Source organism: Pseudopipra pipra, chromosome 6 (genome assembly GCF_036250125.1).
Source record: "Pseudopipra pipra isolate bDixPip1 chromosome 6, bDixPip1.hap1, whole genome shotgun sequence".
In the NCBI taxonomy this organism is placed as follows: domain Eukaryota; kingdom Metazoa; phylum Chordata; class Aves; order Passeriformes; family Pipridae; genus Pseudopipra; species Pseudopipra pipra.
Window position 1 is genome coordinate 64357262 of NC_087554.1, and position 26030 is coordinate 64383291.

Genomic DNA, 26030 nt, shown 5'->3' on the forward strand with positions numbered 1-26030 from the left:
GAGGATCCTATGAAATATTTTTCTTGGGAAGAGTTGGAAAACATTGGAACAGGCTGCCCAGGAAAGTAGTGGAGCCCCTATTCCTGGAAATGCTCAAAAATCCCATGGATGTGGCCCTTGGGAACATGTTTTAGTGGGGTTTAGTTGATGATCTGAAAGGTCTTTTCCACCCTAAACCATTCCAGGATTCCAAACTCTTTGGCAACTCCCCATGGTTGTTTTTTTTATTATTTTTTTTCTGCTTTTGTTGTTTTTAAATAGAAATTTTTTGTGCCAGAATTCCACACCTGAAAGGGGAGGTGGCAAAAATGAGAATTAGTGCAGATCCTGCCTGATGTGTGGGGTGGGATGTGGGAATTTTTTATTGATTTATTTTTTTGATAGTTTTAATTGTTCATAAAATTTTAAAATAAGAAGTTATGGGAGGATTTGCCCATCTTGGGAGGTCTTTTAAAGTGATTTTTCCTGGCTGCTGCAAGCCCAGAGCTCTGAGTTGACTCCTGTTTCCCCGTCCTTCCCAACCCAACGCGGGCATTCCACACACAAGTCGCTGCCTAAAAAGCTCTTGGTGAAGGTCAGGGGAGGATCCTATGAAATATTTTTCTTGGGAAGAGTTGGAAAACATTGGAACAGGCTGCCCAGGAAAGTAGTGGAGCCCCTATTCCTGGAAATGCTCAAAAATCCCATGGATGTGGCCCTTGGGAACATGTTTTAGTGGGGTTTAGTTGATGCTCTGAAAGGTCTTTTCCACCCTCAACCATTCCAGGATTCCAAACTCTTTGGCAACTCCCCATGGTGGGTATTTTTATTATTTTTTTTCTGCTTTTGTTGTTTTTAAATAGAATTTTTTTGTGCCAGAATTCCACACCTGAAAGGGGATGTGGCAAAAAAAAAAAGGGAATAAATGCATTTTTAAAGCCTTCCTCTCCCACTCACAGCCAGGAAAGCAGTCAGGGCTCCGTCAGTTTAAATGAGATTAATTCATTTTGAACACAGAATTTTAGCACAGCACCGGAATAAAAAGGTGGCAGATCCCAAAAGTGTGGGATGGTGTTGGCAAAAAAAAAAAAAAAAAATAAAAAAAAAAAAAGTAAAAAAAAATAAATAAAAAAGGAGAAAAATTATTTTGGAACAATCTCAAGCCATAACAAGTAAAGAGGGAGGTGAAAAGTGCCTGGTAATTCAGTGTTCAGAGCAGAAAGCAACCTGTGACTTTCAGAAATAATTTTCAGCTGATGACTGGACAGCACCTTCATTTTTTTTTCCCTTTTATTGTGCTCGACAGCTTTTTATTACTCTGTATTTTCCCTGAGAAAAGCAGATCTGGAGCCTCCTTGCAGAGCTGGGAATTAGATTACAGAGCCCAGTTATTGGTCTGCTCGGCCTAATGAGATTATTTTTAATTTCATGAGCTTATTTTTAATTTATTTTTTATTAATTTTATTTTATTTACCCCTTGCTTTCTGTTTTCCTTTCTTTCTTTATCTTTCTTTCTTTCCTTTTATTTTTTATTATTTCTAATTTATTTCATGATATATTTTTATTTATTTTAGTCACTATTTTAATTTAAACTCAGTTTAGCAAATCTGTGGCTTGTTTGCTCGGGCTCGAGTGCCTAAAGTGGAGTTTTTAAATGTTTTAATTAAAAAGTGAGAGTCTGAATAGAGGATTTTTTGGTTTATATTTCAGCACAGAAATGCTGATTATTGCCTTCCCTAAAAATCTAAGAATTTCTCTAATGAAAATGTGTCACACAAAATTAGATAAATTAGATTTTTTTTTAATATTTCCAGGTTATTTGGATCATCTTTCCCAAAATCTCTTAGTGGGTTTAATTAATGAATAAATCACATTTAATAAATGAGTAAATCACATTTAATAAATGAATAAATAAATCAAATGAATGAATAAATTTAATTAATGAATAAAAAACATACCCTGTTGATAGTTAAAAGCTTCTCCATGACCTTTACACATTTCTTGGAGGTCAGTTTGAATCAGTGTGTCCTGACAAGATCTGCTCCGTGTTTATATGAGGGAAAAGATGTAATTAAAGGGTCAGGAGTCATCAGCATCTTCTGCCTAATTAGCTCAGCTAATGAGAGGGTTGCAAATCGTGGGAGCTGATGTGAAGAGGGACAGAGAGAGACAAATTTGGGATGGAATTTTCTCGTGGAGTGGCTTCAGGGTGGATTATGAGCTGAAAATCAGGGGAAGTGGAAAAGGAACCAAGTTGTAACTTAAAATTTCTCAGGTGTTTTACCCCCCCCCCCCCCCAAAAAAAAAGGGATATCTGTTATTTCTGATGGTTTTCTTGGTTTAGTTATCACAAAAAATCCCAGGATGGTTTTGGTGGGAAGGGACCTTAAAGCCCATCCAGTGCCACCCCTGCCATGGGCAGGGACACCTCCCACTAGCCCTGGTTGCTCCAGCCTGGCCTTGGACACTTCCAGGGATCCAGGGGCAGCCACAGCTTCTCTGGGAATTCTATTCCAGGGCCTCCCCACCCTCCCAGCCAGGAATTCCTTCCCAATCTCCCATCTCTCCCTGCCCTCTGGCAGAGGGAAGCCATTCCCTGTGTCCTGTCCCTCCATCCCTTGTCCACAGTCTCTCTCCATCTTTCCTGTAGATCCTTCAGGTCCTGGAAGGCCACAATCAGGTCACCCCAAAGCTTCTCCTCTCCAGGCTGAACAATCCCAGCTCTCCCAGCCTTTCCTCCCAGCAGAGCTGCTCCATCCTCTGATCATCCTGGAGCCTCCTCTGGACCCATCCCAGCAGATCTGTGTCCTTACATATGTTCAGATCTCCATCCATCTCCACACCAGCTTCTCTGGGAATTCCATTCCAGCCCCTCCCCACCCTCCCAGCCAGGAATTCCTTCCCAATATCCAAACTAAACCAAGCCATTCCCTGTGTCCTGTCCCTCCAGGCCTTGTCCCCAGTCCCTCTCCAGCTCTCCTGGAGCCCCTTCAGGCCCTGCCAGGGGCTCTCAGCTCTCCCTGGAGCCTTCTCTTCTCCAGGTGAACCCCCCCAGCTCTCCCAGCCTGGCTCCAGAGGGGCTCCACCCTTGGAGCATCTCCAGGGCCTCCTCTGGACTCTCTCCAGCAGCTCCACGTCCTCCCTGTGCTGTTCCCAGGGCTGGAGCAGCTCTGCAGGGGGGTCTCACAGAGGGGCACAATCCCTCCCTGCCCCGCTGCCCACGCTGGGGGATCATCCCAGGATCCCGTTGGCACTTAAATCCCAGAGGGCACCTGGAAAATTGGGCACCTCCAAAGAAATCCTTGAACTTTGCACCGGGTTTTCCAATGGATCAGGAGACAACAGCTCCTTATTTCAGCAGCCCTGGGGAGGCAAACGGAGCAAACCTGAATATTCTCATCTGTGGGAGTGTTGAAAATGCCAAACTTCCCAAATCCCAGATTTTTTTTCCCCTCCTAGTTTGCATCCTCCTCGTCACCCGTCGTAATTGCCTGAGCGCGAGATTAAATTTGCTGTATTTACAATAATTAGGCAATTAGGCGTAATTAGACTAATTACCCAATGCAATGAAGAAAATACATCCATTTTTTATAAATCTCTGCAATCTGGGGACGTGATCCAGAATTCCATGGTGAGCTCAGCCCATGGATTCAGAGAGCGGAGCTGAGGAGGGAATTGCTGGGATGTTTCCCCGTGTTTCCAGAACTTTCAGAGCCTGGATCAGGCCATTCCCTATCCCACATAAACCTCCTAAAGCAGGATCTTCACCTTAGGATCAGCCTTTCCAAGGCCTTGTCTAGCAAACATTAAATCCCATGGGTTTAGTTTTAATCCCATTATCCCAGTGGGATTGATTAGACGTAGGAATTCCGATATTCCAAACACAGCCCACGGGTTGGACTCGGAGAGCAGAGCTGAGGAGGGAATTGGTGGGATGTGGCTGCTCCGTGTTTCCAGAACTTTCAGAGCCTGGATCAGGCCATTCCCTATCCCACATAAACCTCCTAAAGCAGGATCTTCACCTTTAGGATCAGCCTTTCCAAGGCCTGGTCTAGCAAACATTCAATCCCATGGGCTTCACTTTGATCCCATCATTCCACTGGGACTGACGGCACGTGGAAATTCCGATATTCCAAACACCTCCCAGGCCTGATTCCAAGGACTCTTTTTCTTGCCTCTTCATCTCTATCTTCTTTCTCATGGATTTATTTTCCTTGCCAGTTCTGTAGAAGTGTTTTCTCAAACTCTGTGGAAATACATTTATTTATAAAATATTAAATTTATTTTAATTTATTTTTTTTGTTTATTTTATTTACCTTTCTTTCTTTCTCCCTTTCTCCCTTTCTCTCTCATTCTTTCTCTCTTTCTTTCTTTCCTTTTATTTTTTATTATTTCTAATTTATTTCATTATATATTTTTATTTATTTTATTTACCATTTTAATTTAGTTTTATTTACCATCCTATTTATTTGTTTATTATTTTATTATTTTATTTATTTTAGATCATTCTTCTATTTTTATTTACGTTATTTTATTCATCATTTACTTCCTTAATCCATTTAGTTATTTATCATTTATTTTAGTTCCTATTATTTTTATTTATATATTGCATTTTCAGTTTATTTATTCCTATTAAATATATTTATAAAAATAAATTATCCCAAATACCACTTCTATTGATTTTATTTTATTTACCATTCTATTTATTAGTTCATTATTTTATTTATTTTATATCATTTTTCTATTTTTATTTATGTCATTTAATTTATAATTTACTTTCTTAATCCTTTTCATTATTTATTATTTTATTTTAATTCTTATTATTTTTATTTATATTTTATTAATCCGTTTAGTTGTTTATAATTTATTTTATTTTTTATTATTTTTATTTCTGTTTTTATTACATTTTTAGTTTCTTTATTTATACTTATTAAATATATTTATTAAAATAAATTATCCCAAATATCACTTTTATTGCTTTTATTGGATTCACCATTCTAGTAATTTGATTATTATTTTATTTATTTTATATCAATTTCGTATTTTTTATGTTATTTTATTTATCATTCACTTCCTTCATCCATTTAGTTATTTAGAATTTATTTTAATTCTTCTTATATTTATTTACATTTTATTACATTTTTAGTTTATTTACTTATTTACCATTCTATGTATTTGTTTATTATTTTATTATTTTATTTTTTCATTTTTCGATTTTTATTTACATTATTTTATTTATTCTTTACTTCTTTCATCCATTTAGTTATTTATCATTTATTTTAGTTCTTATTATTTTTATTACAATTTTAGATTATTTATTTACTCTTATTAAATATATTTATTCAAATAAATCATCCCAATACCATTTTTATTTATTTTATTTTATTTACCATTCTAATTATTATTTTATTATTTTATTTATTTCACACAATTTTTCTGGTTTTATTTATGTTCTTTTGTTTATCATTTACTTCCTTCATCCATTTAGTTATTTATAATTTATTTTAATTCTTATTATTTTTACTCATATTTTTATTATATTTTCAGTTTATTTACTTATTTACCATTCTATTTATTTTTTATTATTTTATTTACTTTGTATCTTCTTTATTTTTATTTATGTCACTTTATTTACCATTTACATCCTTAATCCATTTTGTTATTATAATTTATTTTAATTCTTATTATTTTTATTACATTTTTAGTTTATTTATTTATTTACCATTCTATTTATCCGTTTATTATTTTATTATTTTATTTATGTCATTTTATTTATCATTCACTTCCTTCTTCCATTTCATTACTTATCATTTCTTTTAATTCTTCTTATTTTTATTTATATTTTTATTTTTTATATTTTTTATATTTTTATTTTTTATATTTTTACTTTTTATACTTTTAATTTTTATATTTTTACTTTTTAGATTTTTATTTTTTATATTTTTAATTTTTATATTTTTACTTTTTATATTTTTATTTTTATACTTTTAATTTTTATATTTTTCCTTTTAATGTTTTTAATTTTTTTTATTTTATTTTTTATATTTTTAATTTTTATATTTTTGCTTTTTATATTTTTACTTTTTATATTTTTATTTTTTATACTTTTATTTTTATATTTTTAATTTTTATATTTTTACTTTTTATATTTTTTATATATTTTTACTTTTTATATACTATTTTTAGTTTATTTATTAATTTATCCTTATTAAATAACATTTATCAAAATAAATCATCCCAAATAACGCCGCGACTCGACTCCATCAACCCAGTTTCCTGGTTGGAGATCAGGAAGAATTTCTTTGCAGAGAGGGTGCTGAGCCCTTGGAATGGGCTGCCCAGGGAAGGGGGGGATTCTCAGTCCCTGGAGGTGTTTAAGGCCAGACTGGATGTGGCATCAGTGCCATGGGCTGGGAACCACGGCGGGGTTGGATCAAGGGTTGGACTGGATGAGCTCGGAGGTCCCTTCCAACCCAGCTGATTCTGGGATTCCATGATTCCATGATTCCATGATTCTATGATTCTATGATTCCATGATTCTATGATTCTGTGATTCCATGATTCCATGATTCCATGATTCTATGATTCCATGATTCTATGATTCTCTGATTCCATGATTCCATGATTCCATGATTCCATGATTCCATGATTCTGTGATTCCATGATTCCATGATTCCATGATTCTATGATTCTATGATTCTATGATTCCATGATTCCATGATTCTATGATTCTATGATTCCATGATTCTATGATTCTGTGATTCTATGATTCCATGATTCCATGATTCTGTGATTCCATGATTCTATGATTCCATGATTCCATGATTCCATGATTTCATGATTCTATGATTCTATGATTCCATGATTCCATGATTCTATGATTCCATGATTCTATGATTCTATGATTCCATGATTCCATGATTCCATGATTCCATGATTCTACGATTCCATGATTCCATGATTCTATGATTCTATGATTTCATGATTCTATGATTCTATGATTCTATGATTCCATGATTCCATGATTCCATGATTCCATGATTCTATGATTCCATGATTCCATGATTCCATGATTCTCATTCTCTCTCCTCCTCCTCTCCCAGGGAGAAACCAAGATCCTGAAGCTGAAGAACCTTCGCCCTCAGGACTACGCCAACTACAGCTGCATCGCGTCCGTCCGGAATGTCTGCAGCATCCCGGACAAGATGGTCTCCTTCCGCCTCTCCAACAAGACAGGTGGGGCTCCAGCACCGTCCCCTCACTCCTCATTCTTTTGGGATGAGCTTCTGGGGTGGAATCGTGGAATGGTTTGGGTTGGAAGGACCTTTGGGACCGTCTCGTTCCACCCCCTGTCGTGGCTGAGATGCCAGGGCTGAGAATCCTGGAATGGTTTGGGTGGGAAGGGAACTTAAAGATCTTCTCGTTTCAACTTCCCTGCCATGGGCAGGGACACCTTCCACCAGCTCAGGTTGCTCCAACCTGGCCTTGGACACTTCCAGGGATCCAGGGGCAGCCACAGCTTCTCTGGGAATTCTATTCCGGCCCCTCCCCACCCTCCCAGGCAGCAATTCCTTCCCAATATTCCACCTAACTCTGGCAGTGGGAAGCCATTCCCTGTGTCCTGTCCCTCCATCCCTTGTCCCCAGTCTCTCTCCATCTTTCCTGTGGATCCTTCAGGTCCTGGAAGGCCACAATCAGGTCACCCCAAAGCTTCTCCTCTCCAGGCTGAACAATCCCAGCTCTCCCAGCCTTTCCTCCCAGCAGAGCTGCTCCATCCTCTGATCATCCTGGAGCCTCCTCTGGACCCATCCCAGCAGATCTGTGTCCTTACATATGTTCAGATCTCCATCCATCTCCACACCAGCTTCTCTGGGAATTCCATTCCAGCCCCTCCCAACCTTCTCAGACAGGAATTCCTTCCCAATCTCCCATCTCTCCCTGTCCTCTGGCAGTGGGAAGCCATTCCCTGTGTCCTGTCCCTCCCTGCCTTGTCCCCAGTCCCTCTCCAGCTCTCCTGGAGCCCCTTTAGGCCCTGCCAGGGGCTCTCAGCTCTCCCTGGAGCCTTCTCTTCTCCAGGGGAACCCCCCCAGCTCTCCCAGCCCGGCTCCATCTTTGTGACCTGCTCTGCAATCCCTCCAACAATTCCATGTCTGTCCCGTGCTGTGTTGAAAACTAACAATTTTTCTTCAAAAAAATATTTCCCATTGAAAAAAAAAAAACCAAACCCAACCATTTCATATCCTTAGATTGATTTAAAGGATTGATTTTCCCAGAGGATTGATTTGATATGTTCTTACATCGACTCAAACTTCAATTCCAGGCATTGATTTAAACAGAAATGTGTTATTTTAGATTTATTTAGTTCAAATGGGAATCTCCAAGCAGGTGTACTGAAATGCTTTGCAAAAGGATAACTAAGTATTTAGGTGGAATCTCTGGCCAAGTCGTTTCCATGTCTGGAATTCCTTGGGAATTTACTGTTCTCTTTGGGCTCATCCCTGCCTGAGCAAATGGTTGGTTGTGTCTCTGCCCCTTGTTATGGTTTTGTGCCTTGAGAGCCTCGTTCCAGTGGTCAATCCCAAGAAATGCCATTGGGAATGCTGATTTCCAGCATGGAAATCACAGATTTGAACTCTCCTGAGGTCTCTGTGTCCGGGATCTGCAGTGTCTGAAATGCTCAAGAGCAAAGTCCTCACCTTGGATTTGGGGATCATTAGGAATTTCAGAGGAGTGTGTTTTGGAGAACAATTCCGCAGGAAATCTTGGAACATTTGGATACTTCAGGTTGGATTAGGTTTTGTCTCAGGGCCCTGAAATCAGGGAGCAAAGGAACGGAGCAGAGGAGGCACCAACATTCCGAGGACGTCGGAGATGAGCGACGAGTTTTATTTGCACATCTCCCATTATTTGTGTCCTCGTGGCTTTGATTCCAAGGATTTGCCTTCAGCTCCTCCTGGATTGCTGATTTGGCAGCAGGGACTTCAGGCCTGTGGTGTTTTCACTGCTCCACAACCTCCTGGGAATTATGGAGGCTCCAAAGACATCCAGCAGAATTATTTGGGAGCCCTTAATTTATTCCCTCGTTAATTTTGCCAGGGGAAAAAAACAAACCCTAAATATCCTGCAGCGAGGTTTGTCCCTCCTCTTTGCCACAGGGAAGCGTGGGAGCAACCTCCAAGCAGCAACTCATGGTGGTGCTTTGAGCCACCACAAAAATCCCAAATCCAATTTCCACACAAAGGGGTGAGGGAAGCCTGGAAATTGGATTTGGGATTTTTGTAGTGGCTCAAACCACCACGTTTTTGGTGCCATGACTCTGATTTTGGGATTGGCTGCGAGAGACTTGTTGAGATAACGAGGAGAAGTTTTCAGACATAACAGACTGTACCACTGTTGAGAGGGCAGAGCTTTAGCTGTAATTTAAGTGCTTAATACAGAGTTAAATTTGTGATAATGTTGTGCTGAGGTATAGTAGAAGGATTTGTATTTCATTTTAGGTTATATGTTAATTGCAGAGTATTGAAATCGTCGTGATATCTGATTTTTCGCCGTAGGGGAGGGGTGGGGGAAGCCTGGAAATTGGATTTGGGATTTTTGTAGTGGCTCAAACCACCACATACCACAAATATCCAAACTCCAATTTCCACCCGAAGGGGTGGGGGAAGCCTGGAAATTGGATTGTGGATTTTTGTGGTGGCTCAAACCACCACACTCATCCACCTCCATCCATAGGAAGAGTGTGGGAATTGTCACCTCTCCCCTTTTTCCCAACTTTGCTGTTGCAGCCACAACCCCCTCTGTCCACGTTGAGCACCAAAAATTCCTGTTAACATTGATGGGAGACCATTAAACCATCATTTTCAGAGCCCAGGGCAGGTGACTGGGGGGTAATTTTGCAAAAAGAATGAATTATTCCCACCTCCCAGATGCCCTGTTTATTTTGGGAGCAGATTGTCTGGCTGGAGTAATTTCCAAAGCAAACAAGCCTGAAAAAATTACCCAAATTCACACTTTCTCCTGAGGAATTTGGTTGCAAGCATCAAGGGCGAGATTAGATGTGAACAGTGATTACTGCAAGAGCTCATTCCAGGCAGGGACTGATGTGGTGATGACTCTGAGGCAAAACTGTTCTCATTTAATAAGATTTTGCCTCACACAGAAGTTCTGTGGTCAAACTTCACCTGGTGTAACTCCGTAGGAATTGTAGACATTGTAAACCCAGAGGAATCCAAGATAAATCCAAACTAGTGAAAATCAGAGTTTGAAGTTGATATTGTTTTGGTGCAGAGCTGTCCTGCCCTGTCCATCTGCTTTTAATTTGGAGCTGGAGGCTTGTCCTGGAGAGGCAGGAGTGTCTGTGAGGTGCAAACTGCACCCTATTTATTGGGATTATTGTGGCCACAAGAGGGATTAAATTCAGCTGCAAAATGTGGGATCTAATGGAAAATTGCTGGCAATTTGGCTGTTCTGCATTTTATGGAATCCCAGGATGGTTTGAGTTGGAAGGGACCTCAAAGCCCATCTGGTGCCACCCCCTGCCATGGGCAGGGACACCTTCCACCAGCCCAGGTTGCTCCAACCTGGCCTTGGACACTTGCAGGGATCCAGGGGCAGCCACAGCTTCTCTGGGAAACCTGGGCCAGAGGAATATTTTTCCCAACTTCCCTAATTCCCTTATTGTCCGAATGACAGGAAACAAAGCAAGTTTATCAGGACAAACTACATCTTAATGGAGGGATTAAAAATGATTTCAACCCTTCTTGAATTAATTTCTCACACTCCCCAGACAAAACAGCAGCTTCAGCTGGGATTTCAATGAGCTTTGTCAGGCAGTTGAAAAATCACTCATTGAAACCCTCATCTTTCGTGGTAAAAGTTCCTGTGCTGGGTTATTTTATGCTGGAAGCTGCCAAAAATCAGCCTCAATTAATGTATTAATGATCCCCTGCACTAAAGAGCCTGAACTGGCTGCTAAATTATAAACTAATATAATTTCCAAACAAGTCTGTGCCACCAAATCGAGATCAAAACTTTGATTTGCTTTTGCTTATTCATATCAGAATGAGCCTTATGAGAAGCCCAGAATTCCAGTGGTTTTCTGGGTAAATATCCTGCCTTTTCTCCATCAGTTTGGAACAATGAACACTCCTGAAAGGATCCATTCATGTTATTATTAGCTCAGAGCACTCAGATGTGCCATTCAGCCTGAGCTGGGTCTAAAATTACCTTCCCTGGCCCAGAAGATGAGACAGTGACTCACAGGGAGACTGGGGGTGGATTTTGGTGTCATCTGTCAATAATTCCTGCTTGACACCCAGCAGAGTTGTGGAATAACATAACTTGGAATAACAGATCCATGGATTTCTACAGGAGGATGAACTTGTCGCTGCCAAGAGGCACCTCCTGCTCCAAGCATTTCCAGGCTTAGGATCCTGGAATGGTTTGGGTGGGAAGGGACCTCAAAGCCCATCCAGTGCCACCCCCTGCCATGGGCAGGGACACCTTCCACTATTCCAGGTTGCTCCAACCTGGCCTTGGACACTTCCAGGGATCCAGGGGCAGCCACATGTTTGAAAAGGACAATTTGGGCTGGAGCGTGTGCAGGGAAGGGAAGGGAGCTGGGAAGGGGCTGGAGCAGCAGGAGGGGCTGAGGGAGCTGGGGGGGCTCAGCCTGGAGAAAAGGAGGCTCAGGGAGGACCTTCTGAATCCCTAAAATTCCCTGGAAGGAGTTGGAGCCGGGGGGGTTTGGGCTCTGCTCCCAGGGAACAAGGGACAGGAAAAGAGGGAATGGCTTTAAGTTGTGCCAGGAGAAGTTTAAAATGGATATTGGGAAAATTTCTCCCTGGAAAGGGCTGTCCAGCCCTGGCACAGGGTGGAGTCCCCAGCCCTGGAGGGATTGCAAAGCCCTGTGGATGTGGCACTTGGGGACAGGGGGCAGTGGTGGAACTGGCAGTGCTGGGGGATGGTTGGACTCCATGATCTTGGAGGGCTTTTCCATCCTAAACGATTCCCTGATTCCATCAGTGCTCCAGGTCATTTCCACCCAGCAGCTTCCAAGTGGGAATGGAGATAATTTGGGCTGGAGCATGTGCTGGGAAGGGAAGGGAGCTGGGAAGGGGCTGGAGCAGCAGGAGGGGCTGAGGGAGCTGGGGGGGCTCAGCCTGGAGAAAAGGAGGCTCAGGGGGGACCTTCTGGCTCTGCAACCCCCTGACAGGAGGGGGGAGCCGGGGGGGGTCGGGCTCTGCTCCCAGGGAACAAGGGACAGGAGGAGAGGGAACGGCCTCCAGCTGTGCCAGGGGAGGCTCAGGTGGGACAGGAGGAGGAATTTCTGCCTGGAAAGGGTGGTGAGGCCTTGGCAGGGGCTGCCCAGGGAGGTTTGGAGTGCCCAGCCCTGGAGGTGTCCCAGGAAGGCCTGGCCGTGGCACTCAGTGCTCTGGGCTGGGGGACAAGGGGGGCATCGGGCACAGGGGGGATCCATGGGCTGGGAGGGCTTTTCCAGCCTCAGGGATTCCATTCCATGATTCCATGATGAGAAAATGCCCTTGCAGGACCCCTTGGGTGAGAAATAGCTCTGAGTTCTGCTCTGGGTTTTCTCCTGACCTTGCCTCCTGTATTCTCACCATGGGAAAAAGAACAAGCTCTTCCATGGATTCAGTTCCATATTTCAAGTGAGGGTTTGGGGAAAATCAGAGAAACAGAGAACTGGGGTTGGTTTCTACCTGACAGGAGGTTGTGGCAAGGTGGGGTCAACCTCTGCTCCCAGGGGACAAGGGACAGGAGGAGAGGGAACGGCCTCAGGCTGTGCCAGGGGAAGTTTAAAATGGATATTAGAAAAAAGTTCTCCACTGAAAGGGTTGTCCAGCCCTGGCACAGCTGCCCAGGGCAGGGGTGGAGTCCCCATCCCTGGAAGTGTTCAAAACCTGTGTGGATGTGGCACATCAGTGGTGGCCTTGGCAGTGCTGAGGGAGAACAGTTGGACTTTGTGATCTCAGAGATTTTCCCAACCTTAACGATTCCATGATTCTAAAAGATTCTAAAAGATCCTAAAAGGAAGCATCTCTTTTCTTTTCACCTGGGATCACACCATCTCCACCTCCCCTGGTCCTCTTGGCCTCCTCTGCCCCCTCCCTGGTGCAGTTCAGTGTCTGGGGGCACGCAGAGCTCTCCACAGGTCCCAGCTTTGTAAGAACCAGGTTCAACACCCTCCAATCCACGTGTTTCCCAACAAATTCATCCTCATTTCCTCCCAGTTTGACAAGTCCCTTTTCCCCAGCAGGCCTTGCTGATGTTTGCTTTGTGTCCAGATTGCTCCTCCACCGCCCTGAGGGGCCTTTCTCGTCAGCTCCTCATTAGCCACTCGTTGCTGAGGCACTAATTAGGCCGTGGCTGCTGCAGCAGGGCTTGTCTGGGGTGTCAGCAGAGCTCAGCTTGGGGGGGGGGGGTGTTGAAGAGCAGCTCATCCCAGCTATTTTTGGAAAGCAGGAATTGTGCTTTAGGAGGGGGTTGGATCTCAATGGGATCCGTGACCTCAGATTGCACACCGGACCTGGGCTGGCTGAGATGAGCCAGGCTCAATTTAATCCTGCCTGATTTTGGATGAAGCCAAGCTGAATTTAAGCCTGCCTGACTTTGGGATGGTTGAGATGAACCAGGATGAAGCCTGACTTTGGAGTAGTTGGTTTAAGCCAGACTGAATTTAAGCCTGCCTGACTTTGGAGTGGCTGAGATGAGCCAGGATGAAGCTTGACTTTGGGGTGGTTGATTTAAGCCAGGATGAATTTAAGCCTGGTTGACTTTGGATGGAGCCAGGCTGAATTTAAACCTGCCTGACTTTGGGATGGTTGAGATGAGCCAGGATGAAGCCTGACTTTGGGGTAGTCGATTTAAGCCAGACTGAATTTAAGCCTGCCTGACTTTGGGGTGGCATTTCCTCTGCCCCTCTGAAAGTGGTGGAAGTTTAAAGGAAGTGGAAATGAAATGGGGGAAAAAGAGCAAGTAAAACAAAAAGAAAGGTGGGATGTATGGTAAATATTTCTTTAATATATCTAAATACAGAGGGTTTTACAGGGATTAATTCTGCTCCTAAAGGGCTCATTTGAAGTGTCCCTGAATGATTTTTTCCCTTGGTTTAACTGGAAAACTCCTTGCAGAGACACCTTCCAGCAGCAGCAGAGGATGGGCATGGAAAAATAGGGAAGAGATTTTTATTGTTGTTCAGTTTTAGGTTTGCCTTTTTTTATTTTTTTTTTAATTATTTCTGCTTGGGTTTGTTTTTTCTGGGGGAGGAATTTGGGCTTTTGGAAGGACTAATCATGAAAAGAAAGGGCTTCCAATATTGCAGCAGGGTGGGCACTAAAAGTTTCATTTTATCCTATAAAACATGAGTAAAAAAATCAAAAAGGATGAGGGGGAATGGAGCTGGAACAGAGGAGATTTAGATGGGATGTTGGGAAGGAATTCCTGGCTGGGAGGGTGGGGAGGCCCTGGAATAGAATTCCCAGAGAAGCTGTGGCTGCCCCTGGATCCCTGGAAGTGTCCAAGGCCAGGTTGGAGCAATCTGGAATAGTGGGAGGTGTCCCTGCCCATGGCAGGGTGGGGAATGGAATGGGATTTAAATCCCTTCCAACCCAAACCATCCTGGGATTCTGATTCCAATTAAAAATCTGGGAATTATAATCCTTATTTTTTAGACTCTCCTGAGTAAAGAGAGACAGAAATGCTGCTCTCAGGGCCCACAGAGCCTTTCTCTCTTTGCTCTGACTTGAGAGGGACTGTGCATTCCCTGTAAAATTGGGGATATCTGCCTTGTATTCCTGCAAGGAATCCTGGCTGTAAACGAAATGGTTGCACACACACACACACATAAATGAAAGTATAATTCAATTATGTTCTATTACCTCAGTTCTGCCTATCAAATAATGCACAAAAACCCGAGGAAATTCTGTCCTTTCATTCCTATTCATCACAGCTGAGTCGTCAAGGACGTGACTTTCTGCCTCCACTTTGATATCGCTGTTAAATGATTGGTTTTTCTTTTTTGCATTTCCAGTAATCCCTAAAGCAAATTGTGACATTTCCTCAATTCCATACATCCACTCCAAACCACAGCTATTTGTCTCGCTGTAATTATGACGTGATTTTCTCTGTCTGCTCCACGAATGGCTGAGCTGTTTTTAGTTCCCAGTCTCAGACCCCCATTCCAGGCAGCAGCAGGGGCTTCTATCAGTAAAAAAATCATAGAATCCCAGAATCAGCTGGGTTGGAAGGGACCTCTAAGATCATCCAGTCCAACCCCTGATCCAACCCCGCCGTGGTTCCCAGCCCATGGCACTGATGCCACATCCAGTCTGGCCTTAAACACCTCCAGGGACGGAGAATCCCCCCCTTCCCTGGGCAGCCCATTCCAATGGCTCAGCACCCTCTCTGCAAAGAAATTCTTCCTGATCTCCAACCTGGGACAGCACCTCTCATCTGCCTCCAGGGATCTCCTCCCAGGAATCTCCCCCTGTGCTTCCCATCCCTCAAACCCAAAGGTTAGTCTCCTCCAGACAGGGAAGATTTAGATGGCAGGAGCTGGGTGACATCAATCCTCCCTTTAGGATGAGGATTTACAAATCCCATCAGGAGCCTGGGGGTGGGCAGAAAATGCCATTTTTAACAATATTCCCGTGCCAACCTCACACTGATCCCAGTGTTCTGCAAATCCTCTCAGGTACCTTTCAGAAAACTGAAACTTTGGGCTAATCCTCTCCCTAAAATGGATTTTTTTCCCTCTGTTGTATTTATTTGTAAACTATTGGGGCTAAACATCACACACAGCACAACTCTTTGGAGAGTTTTTGAGACAAAAGTTTGGGACTGTCTGAGGCAGGGAATGGAGCTCCCTGTCCTGTCACATCTGTCCAGTGACAGCACCTCTGATCTGCCTCCAGGGATCTCCTCCCAGGAATCTCCTCCAGGAATCTCCTCCCAGGAATCTCCCCCTGTGCTTCCCATCCCTCAACCCCAAAGATTAGTCTCCTCCAGACAGGGAAGATTTCCATGGCAGGAGCTGGGTGACATCAATCCTCCCTTTAGGATGAGGGTTTACAAATCCCATCGGGAGCCTGGGGATGGGCAGAAAATGCCATTTTTAACAATATTCCCGTACCAACCTCACACTGATCCCAGTGTTCTGCAAATCCTCTCAGGTACCTTTCAGAAAACTGAAACTTTGGGCTAATCCTCTCCCTAAAATGGATTTTTTTTCCTCTGTTGTATTTATTTGTAAACTTTTGGGGCTAAACATCACAGGCAGCACAACTCTTTGGAGAGTTTTTGAGACAAAAGTTTGGGACTGTCTGAGGCAGGGAATGGAGCTCCCTGTCCTGTCACATCTGTCCAGTGACAGCACCTCTGATCTGCCTCCAGGGATCTCCTCCAGGAATCTCCTCCCAGAAATCTCCTCCCAGAAATCTCCTCCCAGAAATCTCCTCCCAGGAATCTCCCCCTGTGCTTCCCATCCCTCAACCCCAAAGATTAGTCTCCTCCAGACAGGGAAGATTTCGATGGCAGGAGCTGGGTGACATCAATCCCCCCTTTAGGATGAGGGTTTACAAATCCCATCAGGAGCCTGGGGGTGGGCAGAAAGTGCCCATTTTTAACATTCCATGCACTGCCGGGTTCCCAGGCAGGCTCTGAAATCCCGGGATGCAGCGGGAATGCTCCTCTGAATGGAAACCCCTTCAAAAGGCTGCAGCTGTGCCCTGAATGGTTTCCCTGGGGATGAGTAGAGCCTTGTTCCCGCTGGGGAGGGGCTCCAGTGGCACTGCCACTCTCTTTGTGCCCTGCCAAGCCAACCAGGACTCCCAAATGTGACTCTGTCTCTCCCAAACTCTGGCTCCTGAAGGGCAGGAAAGCTGCAGAGCTCGTGGGACGCTGAGCTGTTCCCATTCCAGGCTCCAAATGTGATGTTTAAAAAGCTTGTTCAGTGCCCTCACCCCTGGAAATATTTACCAAAGCTGGCAATTGTTTGATAGGGAGTTTTATTATTCCTGTCAGAGTTGAAGGATTTTTTGTTCCTGGCTGAGTCTCTGCCTGTTCTGGGGTGAAGGTTCAGCCTGGGAGATGCTTTGCTGGCCAAACCTGGATGGCCCCTCATCCATCTGCTTCATCCTGGGAATCACCTGAGACAGAGCCCAGCCAGGGTGGAGCTTTGGAAGTGGCTTTGGGGGTGACAATAGATCCCTTTAATCCTGGCTCCTTCTGGCAGGGATGGATGGGCTGCATTAGGAATTCTGTCTAATTCTGTTGGATTTGATGCCTGAGAAGCTCCCGTGTCTCCATCGGGTTGGGTGTTGGGAGGGGAGGGGGGATCCTGGTCCTCTGCCCCCTCAGCTGAGACCCCCCTGCAGAGCTGCTCCAGCCCTGGGAACAGCACAGGGAGGACGTGGAGCTGCTGGAGAGAGTCCAGAGGAGCCATGGGATGCTCCAAGGGTGGAGCCCCTCTGGAGCCAGGCTGGGAGAGCTGGGGGGGTTCCCCTGGAGAAGAGAAGGCTCCAGGGAGAGCTGAGAGCCCCTTCCAGGGCCTAAAGGGGCTTCAGGAGAGCTGGAGAGGGACTGGGGACAAGGCATGGAGGGACAGCACACAGGGAATGGCTTCCCACTGCCAGAGGGCAGGGAGAGATGGGAGATTGGGAAGGAATTGCTGGCTGGGAGGGTGGGGAGGGGCTGGAATGGAATTCCCAGAGAAGCTGAAGTGGAGATGGATGGAGATCTGAACATATGTAAGGACACAGATCTGCTGGGATGGGTCCAGAAGAGTCCATGGAGATGATCAGAGGATGGAGCAGCTCTGCTGGGAGGAAAGGCTGGGAGAGCTGGGATTGTTCAGCCTGGAGAGGAGAAGCTTTGGGGTGACCTGATTGTGGCCTTCCAGGACCTGAAGGATCTCCTGGAAAGATGGAGAGGGACTGGGGACAAGGGATGGAGGGACAGGACACAGGGAATGGCTTCCCACTGCCAGAGGACAGGGAGAGATGGGATAGTGGGAAGAATTCCTGGCTGGGAGGGTGGGGAGGCCCTGGCCCAGGTTGCCCAGAGAAGCTGTGGCTGCCCCTGGATCCCTGGAAGTGTCCAAGGCCAGGTTGGAGCAACCTGGGACAGTGGGAGGTGTCCCTGCCCATGGCAGGGGTGGGATGGGATGATATTTAAGATCCCACCCAAACCATCCTGGGATTTCATATCCCAGCTGGAGCTGCTGTGATCACATCGTGGCTCTCCTGGTCAGAGTTCAATTTTGCTGGATGGTTTATAAATGCAAATGATGGATAAACACATGGATTGTCCCTTTGGATCACATCTCCTGTCCATCCTGAACAGGAGCCAGCAGGAGACATTCCAGCAGGGAGCAGGGAGAGAGTGCAGAGACAGATCTGTGACAGCCTGGCCTCCTGTGCCAGAGAGAAAGATACATTTTCTGCCCTAAAGCGTGAGGTTTAATAATCCTTCAACAATATTTTGGTATAATCATCAACTATTATAATTGCTCTGGATCATCTTGTCATCTTTATAAATGCCTGTTCCATTTTTTAATCAGGCTGGACCAAAAAAGAAAAGCAAAAAACCACCTCTGGTGATGAATCACAGGGTTCAGAGTTGTGCTGCCTGTGATGTTGAGCCCCAAAAGTTTACAAATAAATACAACAGAGGAAAAAAAATATCCATTTTAAGGAGAGGATTAGGCCAAAGTTTCAGTTTTCTGAAAGGCACCTAAGAGGATTTGCGGAACACTGGGATCAGTGTGAGGTTGGCACGGGAATATTGTTAAAAATGACACTTTCTGCCCATCCCCCTCCCAAGGCTCCTGATGGGATTTGTAAATCCTCATCCTAAAGGGAGGATTGATGTCACCCATCTCCTGCCATGGAAATCTTCCCTGTCTGGAGGAGACTAATCTTTGGGTTTGAGGGATGGGAAGCACAGGGGGAGATTCCTAGGAGGAGATTCCTGGGAGGAGATCCCTGGAGGCAGATCAGAGGTGCTGTCACTGGACAGATGTGACAGGACAGGGAGCTCCATTCCCTGCCTCAGACAGTCCCAAACTTTTGGCTGATGTGTCTTTACTCAAAAAAATCCCTGCAAAAGAGATTTTACAGCCAGCAGAGCAGCCCAGGCCGTGAGCACTGTCCCTGCTGTCACCTGGAGCTTTGTCCCTGTGTCTCTGTGACTCCTCTGATGCTCCAGCTTTGTGTTCCTGCTCAGTCGGGAGACTTTGCAGCTGCATTGATGGAACAGCCCCTGGGGAGCAGTTAGAGGTGTTCCTTTGGTTTGGGAGGGAAAGAATTCCCAGGTGGAGTTAAAAAGAGGAGAAAAGTGGTAAATCAGACCTGCAGAAGCCCCTCTGCCCCCTCAGGTGAGACCCCCCTGCAGAGCTGCTCCAGCCCTGGGAACAGCACAGGGAGGACGTGGAGCTGCTGGAGAGAGTCCAGAGGAGGCCACAGAGATGCTCCCAGGGTGGAGCCCCTCTGGAGCCAGGCTGGGAGAGCTGGGGGGGTTCCCCTGGAGAAGAGAAGGCTCCAGGGAGAGCTGAGAGCCCCTGGCAGGGCCTAAAGGGGCTCCAGGAGAGCTGGAGAGGGACTGGGGACAAGGGATGGAGGGACAGGACACAGGGAATGGCTTCCCACTGCCAGAGGGCAGGGAGAGATGGGAGATTGGGAAGGAATTGCTGGCTGGGAGGGTGGGGAGGGGCTGGAATGGAATTCCCAGAGAAGCTGAAGTGGAGATGGATGGAGATCTGAACATATGTAAGGACACAGATCTGCTGGGATGGGTCCAGAGGAGGCTCCAGGATGATCAGAGGATGGAGCAGCTCTGCTGGGAGGAAAGGCTGGGAGAGCTGGGATTGTTCAGCCTGGAGAAGAGAAGCTTTGGGGTGACCTGATTGTGGCCTTCCAGGACCTGAAGGATCTACAGGAAAGATGGAGAGAGACTGTGGACAAGGGATGGAGGGACAGGACACAGGGAATGGCTTCCCACTGCCAGAGTTAGGTGGAATATTGGGAAAGAATTGCTGCCTGGGAGGGTGGGGAGGGGCTGGAATAGAATTCCCAGAGAAGCTGTGGCTGCCCCTGGATCCCTGGAAGTGTCCAAGGCCAGGTTGGAGCAACCTGGGCTGGTGGAAGGTGTCCCTGCCCATGGCAGGGGTGGCACTGGATGGGCTTTAAGGTCCCTTCCCACCCAAACCCTCCCAGGATTCTCTGATTTCCTGCTTCTCCCTTCTCTCTCCCCTTTCCTGGCTGGAACAGCCCCTCAGAGCTGGGACAGAAGCCCCAGGTCTCCAGCTGGTGTTTGGCCCTGGAGCAGAGGGGTTTTGACCCCCCCTTCCTCACCTGGGCTGGAAGGAGGAGAGGTCAGTGCTGGTTGTTTGAGAGAGAAGGTTTTTCCCCTCAGAATTTGGCTGGTGCTGGAGCTGAGCACAGAAAGAAGTCCAAGCGATCACCAGAAATCTTCCAAACTCTCCATTCCTTGCTGGAACTTGGCAACATTCCCAGGACAATAAGTCAGGCAAAGCATTGCAGCAGAGCTGGTTCTATCCTCAGTTGTGCCATAAAGCTGGAAATCAGAGGCTCAGAGTTATTGGTGCTTTGTGATATGATGCAGATTATAGAGATTCAGGCAGAGAAATAGCAAACTAATGGCTCATTGTTGCTGGGAATATTGGGAATATTCTCTTCACAAGAGGCATTTGACCCTTTGGATGCTCCACTGAGTTCAATTTGCTGAAAACCTTAATGACCTTCCTGAATTTCTTAATATTTTTTGGATTAAATCAGGTTTTTCAGGGCGGTGAGTTGCTGCATTTCTGCTTGTGGGGTTGTGGGAACGAAGTGAAATGTGGGAGAAATTCCTGTGTGCAAACCCTCATTTTCATGGACCTGCTGCTCTGAGGGATGAAAGGGATGTGTCCCAGCATTTTAATCCCATCCCTGCTCTGTCTCTCTCCCCGTGGATGGCAAAGGGCCCCTTTCATCCCATCGTGGTGAACTGCCCCACCAGCCCGGGTTGGTGTTGGCCTTTCATCTTTCCCTGGAAGTTCTGAAGGTTTATCTGCAGTTCCCTTGTTCCCTGACTCACCTCTGGATGTTTGGGGAGAGCAAAGAGCAGCTCCTCGCCAGAGTCATCCCCAAAAAAATCCTGAAATCCAGCCAGGAGAGAGAAATAGGAGCCCCCTGAGTGCTCCCCTGGGTTGGTGGTGACCCTGCAGGGCTGGAGCTCAGTTCTGGTGGCACAGGGGATAATACCTGGATATCCAGGATCCCTGAATCCCTGGTTTTTTCCACCTCTACCCAAACAAACCCACATGAGCATAAAACAACACCCAGTTTCCCAGCTGGAATCCCAAATCTGGGATCCACCAGGTGAGGATGTGACCAAAGAGGCACAGCCACAGTTGGCAGAGCTGACTTGTTTTCTGGCCCTGTTTTTAGCCAAATTTCTTTGCTTTTGAGTTACATGAACTCAGGAATTCTTGCTGGGAAGGATCTGCAGAGTCCCAAGCCAGGAGGAGCTGGAGGAGAGAGCTTTGCTTGTGAACTTCTGCTCTCCTGATCCCCCAAAGTGTTTCCTGCTGGTGACCAGTGATGGGACCCAAGGGATGACATGGAGCTGTGCCAGGGCAGGGTTAGGTTGGATCTCAGGGAAAGGATCTTTTCCAGAGGGTGGTTGGCACTGCCCAGGCTGCCCAGGGCAGTGGACACGGCCCCAAGGCTGCCAGAGCTCCAGGAGGGTTTGGATGATCCTCTGGGGCACAGGGGGGGACTCTTGGGGATGTTCCTGGGCAGGGCTGAGGGTTGCACTGGATGGGCCTTGGGGGTCCCTTCCAGCTCAGCAGGTTCTGGGATTCTGGGAAGTTGATTCTGGAGCCAAGCCAGGATTGAGAGCTCCTAAAACACCCACCTTGGTAGGTGGAGGAGGAATCCCAGACTGGTTTGAGTTGGAAGGGACCTTCAGGCCCATCTCATTGCCCCCCCTGCCATGGGCAGGGACACCTTCCACCAGCCCAGGTTGCTCCAAGCCCCGTCCAACCTGTTCAAACACTTCCAGGGATGGGGCAGCCACAACTTCTCCGTGCTGTTGGATGTTCTCTGGGATTCCTCTCCACAGCAAATGAGAATCCAAATCTTTCTATCAAGTGTCATTTGAGTTGAAGAGTAACTGAAGTTCTTCCCCCCGAGGGTGGTTGGCACTGCCCAGGCTGCCCAGGGCAGTGAGCACGGCCCCAAGGCTGCCAGAGCTCCAGGAGGGTTTGGATGATCCTCTGGGGCACAGGGGGGGATTGTTGGGGTGTCCTATCCAGGGGTTGGACTGGATGATCCTTGTGGGTCCTTCCAGCTCAGGATACCCTGGGATTCCCCAGCCTGTTCTCTCCGTGCTGGGACAGGTATAAATGAAACACTTCCCACTTGTGTTCTCTGAATGCAGGGAAGGCAAATTCCCCCTGGGTGAACTCCAAATAAAGAAAACTCTGATTTTAGAGTTGACTCTTGTATTTGCCTCTAGTGATTAGTGTGTATTCCTTTAATATTGAAATCAGATTGCTATATAAAGCAGAACACATGGGAATATCTCTCTGTAATAATGAGCAGAGTGATCTGATTTCTGAATGTAACAGTTTCATTTCCTTTCCTTTCTTTTTATTACCACGTTTCCTGCTGTTCTTCGCCTGGAATGTCAATCCTTCACCTTCATGCCTGGCTTTATTTAGGCTTGCTGCTTTTCCTGTACTAGGAAAATATACATATATATATATTTATACATTGGCTCATCACTTATGCAGTTTAGAGTGTGCCTTGGAGCAAAGCCTGAATCCAGCAAGGGTGGATCCCTCACTGGAGATGACACAGGATGTCACAGCTCAGAGAGGGATTTTATATTTCTATTATTTATATTTCTAGTATTTATATTTCTATTATTTATATTTCTAGTATTTATATTTCTAGTATTTATATCCCTGTCCTGCAATGAATTGCCCCTGCCCTGCCCCTCCACGTTGAGCGTTGCTGGGGCTCCTCTTTTATCAAGTGCAAATATTTCATGGAAAGGTAAAACAAAAGAGAAGGAAATTTAATCCCTTTCTCCCCTCTGAGAGCAGCAGCATCATCCCATCAGCCTGGGCTGGTTTGGGGCGTGGAATTTTCATGGAAATTATGGAAATTCCCTTGGAGCTGCAGGTTCCATGGGGTACAGGGAAAAATCCTCAGTGCCGGATTGTTCAGCTTTTCCACCAGCAAAGAGATGTTGTTCCAACTGAGATGATTCCCAGTCCAGCTCCTCAAGCTCTCCAGGTTGTGCCCAGTTGGCAGCCAAGTCCCAAGGAGTTCATGGAGAGGATGGATTATCAGGGCTGGTTTTCAGTGAGCAGGATCTGACTCGAAGAGAACAACGAACTTTTCAAGCCAAAGAAGTTTTTTACTGATTCCTTCCTTCCAGGGCTTAAAATCCCCTGTGCTGGCACCCATCCCATGCATTCCAGGTTCCTTCCCAAGTGTGGCTGCACTGATTCCACACATCCATCCCAATCTGGTTGCCCAGAGAAGCTGTGACTGCTCCTGGATCCCTGGAAGTGTCCAAGGCCAGGTTGGAGCAACCTGGGCTGGTGGAAGGTGTCCCTGCCCAGGGCAGGGGTGGCACTGGGTGGGCTTTGAGGTCCCTTCCAACCCAAACCATTCTGGGATTCCCTGGTTATAACTCTCCCTGTTTCTCACTTTTTTTCTTTCTCTCCTTTCCTTGCTGGAACAACCTGTCAGAGCTGTACCAAGAAACCAGGGAGTGCCAGGAAACAGGGAATGGCTTCCCACTACAAATGGGGGATTTGGGGGGGATAATGAGAAGGAATTCCTGGCTGGGAGGGTGGGGAGGGGCTGGGATGGAATTCCCAGAGAAGCTGTGGCTGTCCCTGGATCCCTGGAAGTGTCCAAGGCCAGGTTGGGGCAACCTGGGCCAGTGGAAGGTGTCCCTGCCCGTGGCAGGGGTGGAATGGGATGATCTTTAAGATCCCTTCCAACCCCAACCAGTCTGGGATTCCATGATTTCTTCACATCCTTGACATCTTCTCTATTAAATCCAGACAGACTTTCCACAGGATTTCAAGTCCCAGAATTACTGGTGAAGGAATTCCTGGTTGGACAATCCTCAGAGTCACAGCTTTCCAGCCCTGGGATGGGTCAACACCCATTAAACGGGTATTCCCATTAATGGGAATCCATCAAGGGCTGGAGCCAGGCTGGGAGAGCTGGGGGGGTTCCCCTGGAGAAGGGAAGGCTCCAGGGAGAGCTGAGAGCCCCTTGCAGGGCCTAAAGGGGCTCCAGGAGAGCTGGAGAGGGACTGGGGACAAGGGATGGAGGGACAGGACACAGGGAATGGCTTCCCACTGCCAGAGGACAGGGAGAGATGGGATATTGTGAAGGAATTCCTGGCTGGGAGGGTGGGGAGGCCCTGGAATGGAATTCCCAGAGAAGCTGTGGCTGCCCCTGGATCCCTGGAAGTGTCCAAGGCCAGGTTGGACCAACCTGATCTAATGGAAGATGTCCCTGCCCATGGCAGGGGGGTGGAACGAGACAATCCTTAAGATCCCATCCCAACCTGTGTGTGATTCCCTGCTCCCTCTTGCCTTGCAGCCCCGCCCTCCATCAAGCTCCTGGTGGACGACCCCATCGTGGTGAACCCTGGCGAGGCCATCACCCTGGTGTGCGTGACCACGGGGGGGGAGCCGGGGCCCAGCCTCACCTGGGTCAGGAGCTCGGGGGCGCTGCCCGACAAGACGGTGCTCAACGGGGGCACCCTGACCATCCCCGCCATCGGCGCCGACGACGCCGGCACCTACAGCTGCATCGCCAACAACAACGTCGGCAACCCCGCCAAGAAGTCCACCAACATCATCGTCAGAGGTGAGCGGGGCTGGGAAACCATCTCAGGAGGGTGTTGGAAACATCACCTGGCAGAGTGGTCATCACCCAGCGGTGTCTTGTGGTCACGGTTGGATTGATAATCTTGAAGGTCTCCTCCAACCTGGAGGGTTCTGTGGTTTCTGCTCATTTCTGGGATGAATTAGAGTTGCTTCAAAGTCCTGGAGGTGGTTTGATGTCTCTTTGTGTTGGGAAGATGGAGAAGCTTTTCCATGGGGATTGTTTTGTTGAGGTTGGAGAAAGGAGGTGAGTGGAGCTGGAAAACCACCTGCCTGCATCTTGGGAGAGTGTTAAAAACCTCATGTGCCTCAGTGGTTTCCACTTAGTGAGGTCCTGCATTTCCAGGTGGTCATGGTTGGATTGATGATCCCGAAGGTCTCTTCCAGCCTGGAGGATTTTGTGCTACTGCTCATTTCTGGGATGAGTTAGAGTTGCTTCAAGGACCAGTGGCTCTTGTACTGGGATCAAAGGGTGATTTGGGGCCACTTTGTTTTGGGAAGATGGAGCAGCTTTTCCATTGAAATTGGTTTGTTGAGGCTGGAGAAAGGAGGTGAGTGGAGCTGGAAAACCACCCACCTTCCTCTTGGAGGATTGTTGGAATCCTCACCTGGCTCAGTGGTTTGCACCCGGGGGTGTCTTGTGGTTGTGTTTGGACTGGATGATCCCAAAGGTCTCTTCCAACCTGGAGGGTTCTGTGGTTTCTGCTCATTTCTTGGATGAGTCAGTGTTGCTTCAAGGACCAGTGGTTCTTGTGCTGGAGGTGGAACAAGGGTGGTTTGATGCCTCTTTGTGTTGGGAAGATGGAGCAGATTTTCTATTAAAATTGGTTTATTGAGCCTGGAGAAAGGAGGTGAATGGAGCTGGAAAACCACCCACCTTCCTCTTGGAAGGGTGTTAGAAACCTCATCTGGCTCAGTGGTTTTCACTTAGTGGTGTCCTGCATTTCCAGGTGGTCATGGCTGGATTGATGATCCTGAAGGTCTCTTCCAACCTGGAGGGTTCTGTGGTTTCTGCTCATTTCTGGGATGAGTTAGTGTTACTTCAAAGTGCTGGAGGTGGAACAAGGGTGGTTTGGTGTCTCTTTGTGTTGGGAAGATGGAGAAGCTT

At 46.5% G+C, this 26030-nt stretch overlaps 1 protein-coding gene across 1 annotated transcript in view; it reads left to right on the top strand.

The window, feature by feature from the left end:
- MDGA2 (MAM domain containing glycosylphosphatidylinositol anchor 2) overlaps nt 1-26030 on the top strand; it is a gene marked incomplete at its 5' end in the record, with an annotated part of 311527 nt that overhangs the window by 147814 nt on the left and 137683 nt on the right. Inside the window, 2 exon segments of the mRNA XM_064660078.1 lie at nt 7083-7215; nt 24636-24905. Coding sequence (XP_064516148.1) covers nt 7083-7215; nt 24636-24905 — 403 coding nt within the window.